Source organism: Microcebus murinus, chromosome 8 (genome assembly GCF_040939455.1).
Source record: "Microcebus murinus isolate Inina chromosome 8, M.murinus_Inina_mat1.0, whole genome shotgun sequence".
NCBI classification, from domain to species: domain Eukaryota; kingdom Metazoa; phylum Chordata; class Mammalia; order Primates; family Cheirogaleidae; genus Microcebus; species Microcebus murinus.
In genome coordinates this window covers 50,239,275-50,258,876 of record NC_134111.1, presented here as the reverse complement: position 1 = coordinate 50,258,876, position 19,602 = coordinate 50,239,275, and the positions used below count along the sequence as shown (strand labels likewise).

The window sequence follows — 19,602 nt, the reverse complement described above, 5'->3', positions numbered from 1 at the left end:
AGTGACCTTCTAGCTGGTTCATGGAATTTAAGAATTTTTTTGGAAATAGTAATGCATTAACATGGTTCAAAATTCAAGGTGTTTGAAAGAGTATACCATTAGAAAGTCTCCCTCTTACCCATGTGCCTTTCCTTGAAGGCAACCAGTATGTATCAGTTTTGTATCTAACCCTCCCAGAATACTCTGCACCTATGCATTAAATAGATATGATTAGGGTTTGTACGTGTTAGTATATATAAACAGTCAATATAAGTCATTGCTTCTGGCGAGAATTCTTCACTTTTATTATCACTGGAGTCTTACTAAATGAATCTTAACACATTATTTCTCTGTTTTTTTTAAAGCCCTTTTTAAAGCATAAACACATTATTTCTCTAGAGTCTTTTTGTTGATCACAGCAGGCTCTAAAGATGTTTTTTCTCACTAAAATGATTTGTGTTAATAGGGAAATAATAATTTTAACCCATAGATTTTTGTTTTGGGTTTTTTAAATTAATTTTTTTTTTTTTTGAGAAAAGATCATCTTGGTGTGAGGAGTTTTTTGGTGTCTAACAATTCTTTCTTTCCCATGTATTTCCTGAAGGCGTTTGACTTTGGCAGATATTGAGAGAATAGCCCCACTGGCTGAGGGGGCCTTACCTTACAACCTGGCAGAACTTCAGAGACAGGTAGGAATAGTGTCATAAATATAAGCACCTTCAAAAATGCTAAAATAGTAGCCTAAGTAGCAGCCTAAAACTTCTGAATGCTGTGAAAATGAAAAATTGCTTTCCAGAGAAAGACTTTCTTAGCTCAAAGATGACCTTTATAGAACTACTGTTGTCCCCACTCTTATAGAATATTTATGGAATAACTAGATTTATGTTTGTGTTTTGTTCTTTTAACTTATTAAGATAAGGAAAATAAAAGTTCAAACATTAATGGACTTGACTTCCTCTCAGAATTATCATTCTTTTCATTTGCCTAGTCACGTTTAAAAATTAGTGTTAAGTTCAATTTGTATCATTAAATGATATTTATAGGGTTTTTAAAATACAAAACATTCCTCAAATATAATAAATCATTCACTGGGATTGTACTTTATAAATTATAACAAGAAAAAGGAAAGGTATCTAATTAATAAAACAGAAATAAATTCTTGACTATTAATATATTTTTGATAAAATATTAGTTTTGGTTTTTTAAATGTGAAGGATAATTAAAATATCTAGGAGACATGGGGAAGGTGTGTGGGGAGAGAGGAAAGAAGAAAGGATACAGAGAGAGGGAGAAAGTTAAATGGGCCTGGGACAGAAAGAGCCCACACCTACTTTTCTTCATTGCTGCCACACTCTGGGTAGCCAGAGTGGGCTTGCTGCTATTGTTCACCTTCACCAAATGTGTTAGTGAAAAGTCAAGACATGTAAGTGTGGCTCCCTTTGAGAAGATTTGGTGGGAAATCTTTCTTACACTTGAGCTCCATAGATTGATGATTTCTGCCTCTGAAACTAACTAGAATCACCAGTTCTACTTTATATAATGTATAAGTTCTAATTATATAATGAACAAGAATTTTTTGTAGTTAAGTTGAAGTAAATTGAAAATGAAAAGGAGAGCTTTTGTATCTATAAATATATTTTATGATAATATTTTGTTTGCTTTGTATATAAGAAAGCTTCCTATACATTAAAATGTATCTATAATTCCTTGTAATGCAACTTTTTCTGTACCAAAAAAATCTCTTATCTGCTGCCATCAGAGTTTATTTCCTTTATTAGGTCCTTTAAAAATAGATATATTTATTCAAATTAAGTGATTTTTTTTAAAAATAAAATTTTATAAAATTATAAAAACCTGAGATGTTGAATATTTAAAAGCACTCTTACTGAATTTAATTTTATATTTTCTAGTATACATTTGTGAAATTTACTCTTGAATTTGGAAAAATTGTATTTTAAAAGGAGATATTTTGCAGTGTTCGATATATCTATTGATATAGCTCTCTCTGGAGGTGACCTTAATATTTGTAATTGGGGAATATTTCATTTAGCTTATTAAAAACAGTGTAAATTGAATTTAAAAGTCTCATTTCCTACTTTCTCTGCTTTTCTGCTGCTTGCTTTTCTATTCACTCACCCCTCTTGTGTGTAGCAATTTTCCTAGAGGCCTTATCTGAAACTTGTTTTGCAGTTGTTGGCACCCTAAGTCTACATCCCTCATATTTCTTCATCCTTAGGAAGGTTATGTAATTCTGCTACCAGTGTGAATTCTTTTAAAGGCAGATTTGAGATGATTTGCCTGTCTTCAGTGGCAGCTCTGATGCTTTTACACTAGCATAGATGGCCTCCAGGGTCTTGTCAGATACTTAGGAAATGGGCAGTGATACGAACCACCGCTTTCTTCTCTTTCCCTGGCCTCTGATTGATATTCAGAGTGGTGGTGGGGTGCTTTCTCTGTCTTTTCCCAACCAATGGGATGGCACAGGGATCTGGAATCTCTAGACCATGGGTAGAGGTCTTGGGTATTCTTGCATTGTCCCCAGAGGAACAACCTCAGAGCCTGCATTTAAAATTTTTCTTTTCATATATCAAATAGATTGGGTAGCATTACTACTGAAGGTTAGGTATAGAGAAATAAATATTACGATTTTAAATGTATTTTTTCCTATAAATTACTAGAACAAAACCTGAGAAAATAAAACTCAACAGAAGTCACAAATAATTTATAGAATTTTATAGAAATAGATTTATGAAGATTAAGAAGGAATCAAATTAATCTCCATTAATATCCATTGTGAAATTTGACCTTTACAAAAAAAAAACCTGAACTTTACTGTTCTTGGGATCTGATACAAGTTTCTCTGGGCCTCGGTTTTCCCTTTAGTATAATGAGTACCCTCAAGTATTTCTGAGAATACTACAAGCATTATACTTGTAGTATTCTGAAGTATATAATACTTCAGCATTCTGTAAAATGGTATGAATCAATGGATCTTATTTTTAAAGTTCTTTTTTTTTTTTTTTGAGACAGAGTCTCACTCTGTTGCTCGGGCTAGAGTGCCTTGGTATCAGCCTTGCTCACAGCAACTTCAAACTCCTGGGCTCAACCTGGGCTCAAACTCCTGCCTCAGCCTCCCGAGTAGCTAGGACTACAGGCATGTGCCACTATGTCCAGCTAATTTTTTCTATATATTTTTAGTTGTCCAGCTAATTTCTTTCTATTTTTTTAGTAGAGATGGGGTCTCGCTCTTGTTCAGGCTGGTCTTGAACTCCTGAACTCAAGCGATCCTCCCGCCATGGCCTCCCAGAGTGTTAGGATTACAGGCGTGAGCCACCGCACCCAGCCTAAAATTCTAATCTAATTTTCTTTGTGACATTTAAAATTTTGTAAGGAAGACAAGCTAGAACAAGTAGAATACTATGAAAATATGCTTAAGTTCTTACAGCAACCAAAATAATAGGATAAACTTTCTTCAATTTTCAGTCTTGAAAAAACTTTCTTCAGATTTATGAGGTGTTCCAAAGCCGCTATCTAGACTACAATTCTAGTGACTCAGTTTTTAAAATTCTTTAACCCGTGGAATTACAGTAATGCTAACCATAACTATTCCCATGTTACCTCCAGAAGACGTGATTCTTGATTTTTCCTATGTTGCTAAACTAAGAATATGTAATTATTTCCATTTAGCATGTAGAATGTTCCCTTATAGGAATCTGCTTGATACTTAAAATAGGAAGAAGGACATATGTTTTGTTGTTATTTCAGCTTATGAAGGTTGTTATGAAAACTCTTGTTCATGATAAAGAATCTGTGAGTTCAGAAATACAAGTTATGAGGGAGGCAGTGGTTGAGAGCTTGTGTACTGGTTCTGTAATAACCTTCCATTCTGTTTCTCCATTTATGAAATAGGGATAGTAATATCTACCTGATAGGATTATTGTGAGGATTATATGAAATAATGCACTTACATTAGGCCTGACACCTACTAAGTATGCAATAAATGTTAACTGCTATTGTTGTTGTAGTTGTAACTATTATTGACTATGAGAAACCTATATGAGCAAACTATAAGATGGATTCAAATATATGTGTAACACAATTCCTTTATCTACTCTCGTCTATTTCCATTAGGTAGAAGAAGATGGACAGTGAGGAGGAATTACAATTTTGTATTTTCTTCTTTATTGCCTGAAAATTTTTTTTTAAATATTTTATGATGGCTGAATTCTACCAGTTATCTATTTTAAAAATTTAATTAATGATGGGACTTTTCGATAAAAGCCAATCTCACTGGAGTTAAGTGATATCTCATTGTGGTTTTGATTTGCATTTCCCAGATGATTATAGCAGTTGAGCAACTTTTCACATGTTTGTTGGCCCTCAGTCTGTTTTCTTTTGAAAAGTTTCTGTTTATGTCCTTTGCCCACTTTTTAATGGGGTGGTTTGATTTTTTATTGTAGATTTTCCTAAGTTCTATATATTGTAGATTCTAGTTATCAGCCATTTATCAAGTTGTGTAGCATGCAAGTATTTTTTCCCATTCTGTAGGTTGTCTGTTTGCTCTAATGATAGTTTCTTTGGCTGTGCAGAAGCTTTTTAATTTGATCTGGTCCCATTTATTTATATTTGTTGTTGCTGTGATTGCTTTTGGGGTCTTCTTCATAAATTTCTTTGCCTAGACCAATGTCTATGAGGGTTTTCTCAACATTTTCTTCTAGAATTCTTTTTTTTTTTTTTTTTTTTTTATAATTTTTTTTTTTTGAGACAGAGTCTCGCTTTGTTACCCAGGCTAGAGTGAGTGCCGTGGCGTCAGCCTAGCTCACAGCAACCTCAAACTCCTGGGCTCGAGCGATCCTTCTGTCTCAGCCTCCCGAGTAGCTGGGACTACAGGCATGCGCCACCATGCCCGGCTAATTTTTTTTTTTTTAATATATATCAGTTGGCCAATTAGTTTCTTTCTATTTATAGTAGAGACGGGGTCTCGCTCTTGCTCAGGCTGGTTTTGAACTCCTGACCTTGAGCAATCCGCCCGCCTCGGCCTCCCAGAGAGCTAGGATTACAGGCGTGAGCCACCGCGCCCGGCCTAGAATTCTTATGGCTTCATGTCTTAGGTTTAAATCTGTTATCCATCGTGAGTCGATTTTTGTGAGAGGTGAGAAGTGCGGTTCCTGTTTCAGTCTTCTACATGTTGGTGCGGATGCACAGAGATAGGAATACACATACACTGCTGGTGGGACTGCAACCTCTACGGAAAGTAATATGGAGATACCTCAAAGAACTAAAAGTAGAACTACCATTTGATCCAGCAATCCCAGTACTGAGTATTTACCTAAAGGAAAAAAAGACATTGTATAGTAAAGACATCTGCACTAGAATGTTTATAGCAGCACAATTCACAATTGCAAAGATGTGGAAATCAACCCAAGTGCTGCCCATCAATACATGAATGGATTAATAAAATGTGGTATATGTATACCATGGAGTACTACATAAAAATAATGGTGAACTACCTATTGTAGTATCCTGTACAGAGCTGGAGCCCATTTTTCTAGGTGAAGTATCACAAGAATGGAAAAACAAGCACCACATGTACTCACCACTAAACTGGTACTAATTAACCAACACTTATGTGCACACATGGAAGTAACATACATTGGAAGTCGGGCAGGTAGGAGGGAGGAGGGGATGGGTAAATTCAGGGCAGTGGGCACACTTGTAGCTCTGACTCAGGCAGTGCAAAGGCAATATATGTAACCAAAGTGTTTGTACCCCTGTAATATTCTGAAATTAAAAAATAAATTTAAAAAATTTTAATTAATGATGAATATTCAACTAGGGAATGGAATATTCCCTACCCACCACCATACACAAAAATCTATTCCAGTTGGAATGTTCTAAATGTGAAAGAATATAGACAATAGCGTAAGAGAGTCTATTAATGATCTAGAGATAAGCAAAGATTGTGTAAATAGGCCAGGCACAGTGGCTCACACCTGTAATCCTAGCACTTTGGGAGTCTGAGGCAGGAAGATCACTTGAGGCCAGAAGTTCAACACCAGCCTGGGCAACAGCAAGACTCTGTCTCTACAAAAAAAATTTAAAAATTAGCTAGGCATGGTGGCATGTGCCTATAGTCCTAGCTACTCCAGAGGCTGAGGCAGGAGGATCACTTTGAGCCTAGGAGTTTGAGGTTGCAATGAGCTATCATGATGCCAGTGAACTCTAGCTGGGGAAACAGAATGAAACCCTGTCTCAAAAAAAATAATAAAAATAAATAAATAAAATAATAATAATTGTAAACAGTACAAAACATCCATCATAAAGAAAAATATTAGTAAGTTGAACTTCATTAAATTGAAGGACTTTTGTTCATCAAAATAAATACCCATTAAGAGGCTGAAAAAACAAGCTATACAATAGGGAAAGATATTTGGAATAACTTTAAGTAACAGAGGATTTGTATCCAGAGTATATAATGAACTTCTATAAATTTATAAGCAAAAGGCAGACAATGTAATTGAAAAATTGGCAAAAGACTGGAACAGAAACTTCACAAAAGAGGATATCCAAATGGTAAGGGAATGAAAAAAAAAAAAGAAAGAAAAGAGAGAGAAAAGTCTAATATCATTAATACATAGAGAAAACACATGTTAAAACTACAATGAGATGCTTTTTTATACAGATTGACCAAAATTGTACACTGACAATGGTAAGTATTATTTAGGAGGTAGAGAAATGGAAACCTTCAAAAACTGCTGGCATCACAACTTTGGAAACAATTTGTCAGTACCAACCACAGTTGAAGAGACACATACCCATGACTTGTCAATTCTTCTCCTGTGTGTAGTCCCTACCAAGAATGAGTACATATGTGTGTTAAAGTGCACGTGTATGTATAAAAATGTTGATAGCAGGATTCTTTGCAAGTAGCAAAAAATTTTAAACAATTTAAATACTCAACAGTAGAATGGATAAATATGTTGTGGTATAGAGGTGACCTGCAGTGAGAAAAACAGAAATTTTGATTTGAAGAAAGTGAGATAAATAAAGGAGCATGGGTTGCAGAGAGAAGAGGATGTATTTGTTTTGGGAGCAGTTAACAGTTTGGAGGTTAAAACCAGGTTAATACCAATTTTGGCCCTATGTGAAAATGGGTGAACAAACCTCCTAGTTTTCTTTTTTTTTTTTTTTTTTTTCTTTTTTTTTTTTTTTGAGACAGAGTCTCGCTTTCTTGCCTAGGCTAGAGTGAGTGCCGTGGCGTCAGCCTAGCTCACAGCAACCTCAGACTCCTGGGCTCAAGCAATCCTCCTGCCTCAGCCTCCCGAGTAGCTGGGACTACAGGCACGAGCCACCATGCCCGGCTGATTTTTATATTATATATATATTAGTTGGCCAATTAAATTCTTTCTATTTTTATGGTAGAGACGGGGTCTCGCTCAGGCTGGTTTTGAACTCCTGACCTTGAGCAATCCGCCCGCCTCGGCCTCCCAGAGTGCTAGGATTACAGGCGTGAGCCACCGCGCCCGGCCTAGTTTTCTTTATATTACATAATTATTATAGTTTTTTTATCTGTATGGGATAAATAATCTATAGTGGACCTGCTTTGGCTTAATGTAGTTTTTTAAAAAGAGTTTTGTTTCTACAGGAAATTGTATTAAAGCTACAGGCCACTCCAAGAAGTTTAGGAACATGAGCTGGGTTGTGCTCTGTCAACATATTAGAATGATTTTTATCTGTATTTCATGTGTATCTCCTTAGATATGGGAGTTTATCTCTTCTGTGTACTTTGCATTCTGTGAACCTTCTTGAACTTTGGATTCATGAGTACACAGAGCAAAGCATTGCAGCCCAATTATGAATTCCTTTTTGGAATTTTTACCTCTGTCACCTGTGATAGTTTTACCATAAATGGAAGTCTCTTCTCAGAAAGGAAGAAATGCTGTTTATAAGCTTTTTATTAGTCACTAACCTGATTTAAATTATTAGAATTAAAGACTTATTAGTCTTTAACACAACTTAACTCCCCTCTTACTGAGAAAAAAGTATGTATTTAGCATTTAGGGGAGAAATATGTATATATATTAATTTTTTTTTTCTTTATCCCCTTCTCCTATGCTGTCCTTACTTTGGATTTTAATCTTACTTTGTAAGGCCAAAAATATTGAATTCAAATCCAGGACTATTAAAGTAATAGATGGGACTTGCAGACAGAATAATTTTGTTTTGTTTTCCCTACATTTAGTTTACCATTCCAATCACACATTTCAGTTGATGTAGAATCTAGTCTTTCTTCTCCCCTCTGATGGTCAATATAAAAGACTTCAGCTATTATATCCTTTTCTTCTACCGGTTAATAGTGTGTCATTCGGAAGAGGCAGTTCTCTCTATTGGGCTGGCATGCTACGTGAAGCAGCCTGATTTGGGCAGTTTGCTTGACTTGTTAACCAACCTGATCTTGCCCTATTTATTTCTCATTTATAAGATGAGGTATTGCCTAAAGTTCATACTGAAAAAAAATTAAAGATTTAAAGGATGAGGTGCATTTAACAACAAAAGGAAAAGAAACGTTATTCTTTAAATGAAATCTCAACTTATTTCCTATCATACACACATGCTTAGGGAGCAGGTTAAATAAACATCATTTAAAATTTCTCAACTCTTGTTTTGAAAACCACTTAATTAACCTTGTTAAATATCAAACTTTATAATCATAACCTTAAGGGAAAGAATGCCTTTTCGTTTGGCCCATTTGCTCACGGTAGGCGACCCTCTTAGTGCTGAGTATTTTCCTTCAGCCTAAATACTAAAAATTCAGTACGCAGTCATTAATAGGGATGAGAGCTATAGTAGCATTCCATTTATGAATATTCATAAAATGAAATCTATAGCATTAATTACATTAATTTACATACTTGAATACAAGTAAACCATAAGTTATAGTGATAACTAAGTCTTTAAAAAATCTTGATAACCATATATTGTACGTTTTCTTTTAATGCTATTTAATAAGGGTGGAGGTGACATTTCTGTCAAAAGGCATTTAAGTATTTATAGCTAGAGATGTTTTTAGCTAAAAATTAAAGCACAGTATAATCCTTCAGTTTTCATAGGATTTGTAGGGCTTATAAACATTTTTTAAAGGAAGAGAGTATAAAGAAAAACATATGTGGTTGAACATAGGAGAAACCTTTATATGACTAAGAGAATTAGTGGTTACTTGATGGTTATTTGAGATCATAGCCTTTTTATTCTGAGTTTTAATTCAATTCTTTCTTTCTTTCTTTTTATTTTTTTGCAACAGGGGCTTGCTCTCTTGCCTAGGCTGGAGTGCAGTGTGTCATCATATAGCTCACTGCAGCCTCCAACTCCTAGACTCAAGCGATCCTCCTGCTTCAGCCTCCTGAATAGCTGGGACTACAGGCATGTACCATCCACGCTCAGCGAATTTTTCTATTTTTTGCAGAGATGAGATCTCATTCTTGCCCAGGCTGGTCTTGAACTTCTGACCTTGAGCAATCCTCCTGCCTCGGTCTCCCAAAGTGGTCAACATATTCTTTTGAGACATATTCTTTTTCATTTATTTACATGATTGAAAATAATTCATAATCTATGAGAATGAGGTTTATTTTATTCATTCTTGTGTTTGAGAAACTCCAATTTTGGGTCAGGCATGGTGGCTCATGCCAGTAATCCCAGCACTATGGGAGGCCAGGGCAAGAGGATCACTTGAGCCCAGGTGTTTGAGACCAGCCTGGATAACATAACAAGATCCAGTCTCTACAAAAAATAAAAAAAATTAGCCGGACATGATGGCACATGCCTGTAGTCCCAGCTACTCAGGAGGCTGAGGCAGTAGGATTGCTTGAGCTAAGGAGTTTGAGGCTATAGTGAGCTGTGGTCATGCCACTGCACTCCAGCTGAGGTGACAAAGCAAGACCCCATCTCAAAAAAAAAAAAAAAAAAAAAAATTAAAACAAGAAAAGGGAAAAGGAAAAAAACTCCAATTATGGAAAAGTTTTATATGCATTTTATTTTATTTTGGCATATTATGGGGGTACAAATTTTAAGGTTTCAAAAAATGCCCTTTCCCCCCTCCCCCATATGCATTTTTAAAAGAAGTTAAAAATATATGCTGTGTGTTTAATAGGACCATAACAGCTCTATTGATTTTCAGAGCTTTTTGAATTTAAGCCCAAATGCCTGTCTTAGTCTGTTTGGGCTGCTATAACAAATTATCATAGACTGGGTAGTTTAGACAACAGACATTTACTTTTCATAGTTTGGAGACTAGGAAGTCCAAGATTAAGGTGCTGGCTGATTCATTTCCTGGTGAGGGCCCTTTTCCTGGTTTGCAGGCAGCAGTCTTCTCATTATATTGTCATTATATATATATATGAGAGAGAGAGAGAGAGAGAGAGAGAGAGAGAGAACCCTCTTTTCTTATAAGGCCACTAATCTTATCATGAGGGATCCACTCTCATGACTTAACCTCCCGAAGGTACCTCCCTAAATACCATCACATTGAGCACTAGGTTTCAACACATGAATTTTGAGGATCACAAACATTCAATCCATAGTAATGCCATCACTTGAATTTCTTCAGAGTATGTGAGATTAAACATTATGGTTGCCTTGAAGGAAGAGATTGTGTTTAGATTTTCAACTGTTGTCTTTGAAACAAAGTATCAGAATTAACTGCTTAACCTCTGTATAGCTGCTTAACCTCACTGTATAACTAAGTGTTCAATCAATATTTAAAAAACAAGCTGAGTGGATGGCTCAAGCTGGTAATCCCCAGCACTTTTGGGAGGCCAAGGCAGGAGGATTGCTTGAGGCCAGAATTTCAAGGCCAGCCTGGGAACATACAAAACCCCATCTCTATAAAAAAATTTTTAAAAATTAGCAAGGGATGTGTACCTTGTGTACCTGTTGCCCCAGCTACTCAGGAGACTGAGATAGGAGCATCTCTTGAGCCTGGGAGTTCGAAACTGCAGTAAGCCATGCTCGGGCCACTGCATTCCAGCCTGGGTGACAGAATGAGACCCTGTCTCAAAAAATAAACTAAAAAAACTAACTGAAGCATATTCAGTCATTACAGTTGGCCCCTATATCCACGGGTTCTGTGTCCACAGATTCAACCAACTGTGGGTCAAAAATACTGGGGGGGGGAGGCCGGGCGCGGTGGCTCACGCCTGTAATCCTAGCACTCTGGGAGGCCGAGGCGGGCGGATTGCTCGAGGTCAGGAGTTCAAAACCAGCCTGAGCAAGAGCGAGACCCCATCTCTACTATAAATAGAAAGAAATTAATTGGCCAACTAATATATATAGAAAAAATTAGCTGGGCATGGTGGCGCATGCCTGTAGTCCTAGCTACTCGGGAGGCTGAGGCAGAAGGATTGCTTGATCCCAGGAGTTTGAGGTTGGTGTGAGCTAGGCTGACACCACGGCACTCACTCTAGCCTGTGCAACAAAGGGAGACTCTGTCTCAAAAAAAAAAAAAAAAAATACTGGGGGGGGGGAAATCCAATACAAAATAATAATGCAACAATAAATAATATAAATTTTTTTAAATGTAGTATAACAACTATTTATCATTTACATGGTATTAGGTATTATAAGTAAGCTAGAGATGATTTAAAGTATATGGGAGGACGTGTGGATGTGTGTAGGTTATATGCAAATACTATGCCATTGTATATCAAGGGCTTGAGCATCCACAGATTGTGGTATTGATGGGGTCTGGAACCAATCCCCTGTGGATACCAAGGGATTTAATACTTTAAAGTACTATCAAAAAGATTTTTGCATTAATAAGTGAAGTACAAAATTATTTTAAAATATTTTATCTCATTCTTTTATATTTTTGTATATGTTTAAAATGTTTATCTAATTCTATAAGGTCTGTTAGATTTATGTATAATTAATATAATGGGGAGTATCTGAACTTTTTATTATGCTTTTCTAAAAAGCTTATTTCAAGTTAATAGTTTTCAAGTTTTCTTTATGATAAGGCAAATTTATTATTCCTTTATTTCAGACTGTTTACATAGTGTACAAGATATTTTCATAATGAAAATATTAAAGAACAAGACTGGCACTAATATAGACAAATTATTTCAGGTCCTTTCTTTATGCTATGGAATACCTATGAAATAACATTCTGATAGGATTTCTCCCTTTGCTTACTGTTTTTTATTATCATAGATTTTGTGTTAGAGCTATGAGTATGGCTAGGACAGTAGTCATTAGAGATGGTAGTTATGATCAATATTCTCTGATTTGGGAATCAATTTAATTTTTATGCATCTTAGAGTTTTAAAATTTGAGTTAAAGAAGGGGTGGGGGAGTTTGGGACCAGAAATGTTTGTTTACCTTAAAGATTCACTTTTGTGGACTAGTAGTGTATTCCTCAGTAGTAGCAGATAGATGAGGCATTAATGGGCTTGTAAAAAATAAGGGAGAAAAGCTACTCTGTATTTGGCTGAATATAGTTTTTAAAAGCTGATGATAGAGGTATCTATTTCAAAAATATATTGCTTCCGTTTTTTGGCTACATCAATATCCTATTTACTTTTTTCAGAAAAGATCTTACCTCATTACCAATATTACTTTTATATTTCATTTTCCCTTATTTTAAATTGCCAGATTGTAGCTTTTTCATTTGCTGTGTGCTTCTCCAAAATTTTTTTTATATGTTTCTACTTCCCCGCAGCAATCTCATGGGTTCGGCAGGCCCATCTGGCTCCAGATTGCCGAGTCTGCTTATAGATTCACTCTGGGCTCAATTGCTGGAGGTGAGTGACATGTCTGTGTGCTGTTTCAGGCTTGTGTTAATGTAATATTATCTCACTAGACCGGGACAGATCAGCAAAGGTGCAGTTCATTGTTCCCGTGGGTCATGACTGCGGGGCTTTCTGAAGTGTTCTTTATTTTTACCTATGATCAGAGGACTTGTCCTAGCATGGCCATGGCCCCTCTGGCTCCAGTCTGTCTTCAGGACAAAACCTCTGTAATGATGTGAAAGTCTGGGATGCAGTGCTGCACTCATCTTGAATACACCAGTTAAGGCCAGGGCAACAAAATGGAGAATAGGACTGAGTTTATGGGGTCGTGTATGGGGAAGGTAGGAAATTGAGATTTGTGATACAAATTCCAGAACCTCATGAAATAAAGCAGCCTCTCAAAGTGATGCACTTTTGCTTTTCTGCTTGTATTTTTTCCTTTCTCCTTTCATTGGTTTAAGAATATCTAGATTTGAAGATTATTTGCTAAAATGAACCTCCCCTTCCCTGCCTTTTCCCAGCTGAAATTTGAGAGACTGTTCTTGCTTAAATGCTCCACATAGAAAATGTGTTGAATCTGAAGTTGCTTTGTGGAGAATAACGCAGCAGGTGTGATTAAAATGCTTATGATTTTTCACAACAAGCCTGAGCTGAAGAGACTATTATTTTTCCTTTTCAGTCTCAGTTTTAGAAGTTGCAAAGCAAGTTTTGGTTTTCAATAGTCAAAAAACGCACTATCCCAGTTTATGTGATAAACTTTTCAGTCCCTGACAAATTCTGAACCATTACCTTATTTATTTTTTAAACCAAATTCTACATGTAGGGATAGGATTGTATTGAAATTTATTTCTGATATTATGGTTGTAAATAAGATTAACTTATCAAAATGCTTTAGTAAACTAAATTTTAAAATTACAGCCACGTAGTATACAGATACAGTCATTTTAAGAAGTAACTGGCATAATACAATATTTAGTTTAGGAAATATTAGTTTAGGAAAATATAAAGAAATTTTGTACATAATAGTTTAATGTTGTTACAGAAAATCAGGTGTTGATGATCTAATATTCGGCATGACTTGATAATCCCCTTCTAATTTATGCACCTGAGGTATCAAAGAGCATTCTTGACATTTGTTCTCCGAAGCCGCTATATTTATGGATCGCAGTAGTCGCTAGCCTGCCATTCCTCGGCTGTGTATGAGAAAAGGAAAAATAATAACATATAGTCTCTTTTGTGACAATAGACCTTGTGGTCAATTTTTTATCCTTTGAAATGAGATTTGTCGTCCTTATGAACTCTCCATTTAATTCTGTTCTTTTTTAAGCCTAAACATTGTTCTGTTTGTAGCTGTGGGAGCCACTGCAGTGTATCCTATAGATCTGGTGAAGACCCGAATGCAGAACCAGCGTGGCACTGGCTCTGTCGTGGGGGAGCTGATGTATAAGAACAGCTTTGACTGTTTTAAGAAAGTCTTGCGTTACGAGGGCTTCTTTGGACTCTACCGGGGTGAGTAAGCAAATCACAGCTGCTGAAGTTAATGATTTTATCTCACCAGCTACAGATTTTAACTTACTCATTATGGAAACCACTATGTAGCCTGCCCAGCCAGACTAGGGCTGTTTCTCTCTCTTTGCTCATTTCCCGTCTCACATTCTAAGCAATGTTAGTCTGCAAACAAGGTCTTCCTTTCTCCTTTCTGCTATTTTATTTCTTGGAATCAAATCCTGTGTTTGTCCCAATATGGGACTAGGGTCACCCTACTCTTACAAACTAAGGCAGATGTCTGCAGGTGGAATACAACGACAGTACCTAAGAAATAGAGAGCTTCTTTTTCTCAAAGAATTAGAGAGGAGAAATACACCCCATCTCTGTGAAATAGAAGCCAGGCTACTGCTGGAAGGTGAGTTTACCCCTGTATACTCTTGTTTCAACTGAAAGAAATAGCAAAAGTTTTTGTCTCTTCCAAGGAGATGATTTATAAGTCTTTTCTAGTGAGTCATCTGAAGTTTAAAAAAAAAATTAAAAGAAAACCCTTTGATTCCAGGTCTAATTCTTGCTCCTTTCCTCCCCTTAGCTCAGAGGCATACAGTCGAAGCAGAGACATTTTCTTTCGCAGGGAATGTTACCACCAACTGTAGACTGAGCATAGTGCCGTCAGCATCAGAGGCAGCAGCCCCATGCAGAATCTCCCCCACCCCCCGGTCAGCTTTGTAGGAACTTGTTCTCTTTGGAGAGAGAATGACTTTCATGTGTGTGTTTTCACATTAGAATTTAGGGTTTCCTTTGGGAGGGAGATTAATTTTTTAATCCCTTTGGGCGCCACTTGGAATTCTTTGAAAATACTCTCTCCACGCTCAAGTCCGGGGCATTTATGTAATTTACTGTGCTTGTTTGTTTGCACACACAAGCTCATTAATCTGCCGCTCATTCTGAGCTCTGTTGAACTGTTTGGCTTAGAACCTCTTCCTAGGAAAGAAAAACTGGGCCTGAACAAAGCTTTATGCTCATGGACAAGAGAAAAAACACCTCTGGTTAGCATTATGTGCAGATAGTCAAGTGAAAAATGTAACTCTGATACACGTATATTTGCAGGAGAGGGTCATGAGAATGTTCATTCTTAGTAATATGTATAGAATAAGAGAAGACAGGCATGCTGAAATCAAACTAAGCTCAAATACCCTCCTCCTGAGAATGAATGTCATTAATTTTGCTCAAATATGTAGAACTTTAGCCTCTCTAAATTGCATCTGTATTGCATGTGCTCCATGGGAAGGGGTGTGCATTGTCCAGAATGCAAACCTTCCCATGTGAGTGGTTATTTTAAACTGATTACGTCTTGCATATCTGGATTTTATTTAATGGAGAATCAGGTCGAGTGGCACTAAGGTGGTTTTTTTCTTTGACATGTCCGATCTTTCTTTGTTGAATAATGCCCTTTCTCCTCTTTGGTATACTTTTCAATTGTAGAGAACATGTCCTCTATTAGAAAGAACCTAGATATTAATATACATACTGCACAGTTTAGCCTCCTCAGTGGATAAATGCTTACAAAAGATTTCATTTTAGAGAGAGGTCATGTTAGTTAAATGGGTGTGCTGTAGCAAGTGGGGGAGGGGATTGTTGGCTTTATTCACGATGTGCGCTGATAAAATCAGTTCTTTAAATGAGAGACTTTTGTATTAGGGAGAAGATTGTAGGAGTCCTGTATGTGAGTACTGTGATTATCGAGATTGTCATATATTGCTTAGAGCTGGTCCATTATTCTGTCAGATGATTGACAAAATTGTTGACAGATTAGCTAAATTTCTTTGCAGGCAACAATGATAAAATGACACAAATCAGTACTTTATTAAAATTCCATGAGCCTTATTGAGGCAAGTTGTAAAACAAATACACATGCTGACATGGTTGTATGGGAGTTAGATTAAAAGTAACAGGGCCTGATAATCATGAAGGTTAGAAAGTTAAGACTGCCATCTGCTGATTTATTCTTTTACATCAGTCTGCTACCCATGCAAGGTGTGTGTGGATTTGTGTTTGTCATTGATAATTCAGTTTGACTGACAGTAGCCTGTATGTGTGATTACTTGCTAGCTCTCAACTCGTGGAAAATCACTCAGCAGTATCCTTAAAGTAGGCTTAAGATCAGCAGTTAGCAAGTGGGCAAACACATATCTAACTCCCCCTTGGCTGGATGGTTTAAAGGATATAAAATGTTTATTGTTAGCATCTTTAAAAAATGTTTGCAAAAAAAATATGCTAACAATTTGGATAAACTGTGTGCTTTAGAAAGCTGAGCCCTATGAATATCTACAGATGTTGAATTGTTTATGTATTATTTCTTTTCCAGTCCGCAGCCAGCCTGGGAAATTTAACTTTTAAGGATTATGATTTCCTTTGTTTTGAGGGGATTCTTTTAAAATGTCTTAAGCTTGACATATATTAGTAAATAAGAATATAACAGTCATACGTTTTTGCTTATGGAAGATACTCATTAAATGATGCTTAAAACTGCATTTTTTCTTTGCAGTTTTGCTTTCTTTTAAGTAAATGAATACTGAGTGCTGGGTTTCTCTGAAGAGAAAATTATGAGAGTTGGTATTCTATAATAACCAAGCTAGTGTAAGCTATTATGTAGGTAGCGTAGTTTGTGGCAAAACCTGGGTATGCTTAACAGCACTGCCTTCAGTGCTTTCCCAAGTATACAGCATTAGCTTCTCTAAAGTGTCTGTGTATGTTTACGTATTGTCGGTTGTAACAAGGGAGGGAGATTGGTGACATTGTTATTGGCAGTGTTCCCAGAGCAGGGAAGACCCACAGGCTCCGTTCCTTCCTTATGTTCCTTTCGGGAGGTGTTGGATAGCTAAGCTTTAAAAGAAGCATGTTTAAAAAAAGGATTTTATAGCCTCAAGAAAACATGACATTATACTTGACTTGTAAATAATTACTACATACATATACAGAGTTGTTAGGATAATCTATTTTTCCCATTTTAATGAAAACTCTAAAATGTTTGATGGGAAAATAATATGAAGAAAACAGTTCCTTGCTGGGTTTGTGTATTCATGTCTGGTACATCCATATTGCTAATGATTCTGTCCTTTTACTTAGGTCTGATACCACAACTTATAGGGGTTGCTCCAGAAAAGGCCATTAAACTGACTGTAAGTTTCTTTCTCACTGAATTTGTCATTTGTTTGGATTACTATTAAGCCCAAAACTAAAATGGATGCTGCTGAGACTGGCACACTATCAAAGCATTTGTAAAACTTTAAATTTATATGGAAATACTTGATAATTTTTAATTTTATCATGAGATGAATATTTTGCTGAATTAGAAAAGAAACAATGTGCCAGTAGAGGAAATGGTTGGGAATTTTGGTTAACTGATGTCGTCTTTCCCATTAGGTTAATGATTTCGTTCGGGACAAATTTATGAGAAGAGATGGCTCCATTCCACTTCCAGCAGAAATTCTTGCTGGAGGTTGTGTAAGTATTAATCCTGGGCATTTCTTGTGACAAATACATTTCTTTAACCTTTTTGCACCTTTTTTCTTTTTTTTGAGTCAGAGTCTCACTCTGTTGCCTCGACTGGAGTGCCATGGTGTCAGCCTAGGTCACAGCAACCTCAAACACCTGGGCTCAGGCGATCCTTCTGCCTCAGCCTCCTGAGTAGCTGGGACTATAGGCATGCAGCACCATGCCTGGCTAATTTTTTTTGTGTGTATATATATGTATGTGTATATATATATATATATATATATATATATATATTTTTTTTTTTTTTAGTTGGTCAATTAATTTCTTGCTATTTTTAGTAGAGATGGGGTCTTGCTCTTGCTGTTGCTCAGGCTGGTTTTGAACTCCTGACCTTGAATGGTCCACCCACCTTGGCCTCCCAGAGTGTTAGGATTACAGGCGTGAGCCACCGCACCCAGCCCTTTTGCACCTTAGATATGATATCTGAGTGACATTCCCTTGAACTCAAGGGACACTGAGCAGGTTTTTTTCAGCACACATATATGGAATACATTTTTCTTTTTGGAGACAGGGTCTCGCTCTGCTGCCCCAGCTAGAGTGTAGTGGCATCATCATAGCTCACTGCACCCTCAAACTCCTGCACTCAAGTGATCCTCCTGCCTCAGCCCCCTGAGTAGCTGGGACTACGGGCTCACCATGCCCAGCTAATTTTACTATTTTTTGTAGAGATGGGGTCTTGCTGAGGCTGATCTCCTGGCCTCAAGCAATCCTCCTTCCTCAGCCTCCCAGAGTGCTGGGATTACAGGCATGAGCCACCTCGCGCAGCTAGGGAATGAATTTTTAATTTCGTTGTATAATCTCACTGGGTTTGAGTACAGAAAAGAGATAATATTTTAATCAATGCTGTCTCTTAGAATCTCCTGAAGTATTACCTTCTAGACTTTTAAAAGTCCTGATTCCTATTCCTTTTAAGAAATAGAGTACAGAAAATATAGTAGTGGGTAGAGTTGCCGTACACGTATAGTAAGTGGAACTTTAAGTGTTAAATGGCTGATTAATTGGGCCCTTATATTTTAGCTGTAGGACTGAGTTAGCCATTGTCGTATAATTATAATTTTCCTTCTTTAGGGGCTGGAGGGTATGGTAAACAACTGCAACTATAAGCAGCTATTGACAAAAATTCTTCATCCAGAGATTCAGATTATATTTACTTTGAGATAACAGAAAGGTTTCTGTCTTTAAAGTGTAAGCATGATGTTGGATTTAGATCAATTCTCAAATCTAAGTTTGCAGGTCTGCGGATTTTATTTGTGGTATTTGTTTCATATTTGATAACACATGGTGTAAGATTTGTTCAGTCCATTTTGTTCCTGAAAACATTAATAGCTTCCAGTTGAATTGGTTGACAGTCATGCTAAAACCTCAGTTGCCTGTGGAACCTGAGGTGATGAGGTCGATGACCTTTGAAGCGTTAAATTCAGTGAAGATGCCCCCAGGGGTCAGAGAAAGCCCACTCCGGGTTCTCCTTTACGAGATTCGTCAGTGTGGCACATACCTGAGTCCTCACCTTTCTGCAACTGAAGTATTATAGAAGAGGTGGATTGGTGTGTGGATGGGTGTGTGCACACGTGTTTGCATGTATGTCTACACGCATGCCCAGGGTATTCTCAGGAAGGAAACTGCATTGGCTTAATTTCTTTTTTAATGAAGGACAAGCAATGAACATAGAATAAAATATTTGCTTAGGTGGATCACCAAAATTGTAGTTTTTCTTCTTGCTTTACCCCAATTAGATGCTATAATTTGTTTCTCCTTTAGAGAAAGAACTTTTGCAAATTGTAAATATTCTTTTTCTCAG

The 19,602-nt window shown here is 36.7% G+C and overlaps 1 protein-coding gene across 3 annotated transcripts in view; it reads left to right on the top strand.

Moving 5' to 3' along the window:
• SLC25A12 (solute carrier family 25 member 12) overlaps nt 1–19,602 on the top strand; it is a 180,412-nt gene that overhangs the window by 131,188 nt on the left and 29,622 nt on the right. For all 3 annotated transcript variants that reach the window (XM_012781934.2, XM_012781935.2, XM_012781937.3), the window contains exons 9-13: nt 584–668; nt 12,692–12,773; nt 14,112–14,270; nt 17,376–17,428; nt 17,673–17,753. In XM_012781934.2, the coding sequence (XP_012637388.1) occupies nt 584–668; nt 12,692–12,773; nt 14,112–14,270; nt 17,376–17,428; nt 17,673–17,753 (460 nt within the window). The remainder of the gene's footprint in view (nt 1–583; nt 669–12,691; nt 12,774–14,111; nt 14,271–17,375; nt 17,429–17,672; nt 17,754–19,602) is intronic.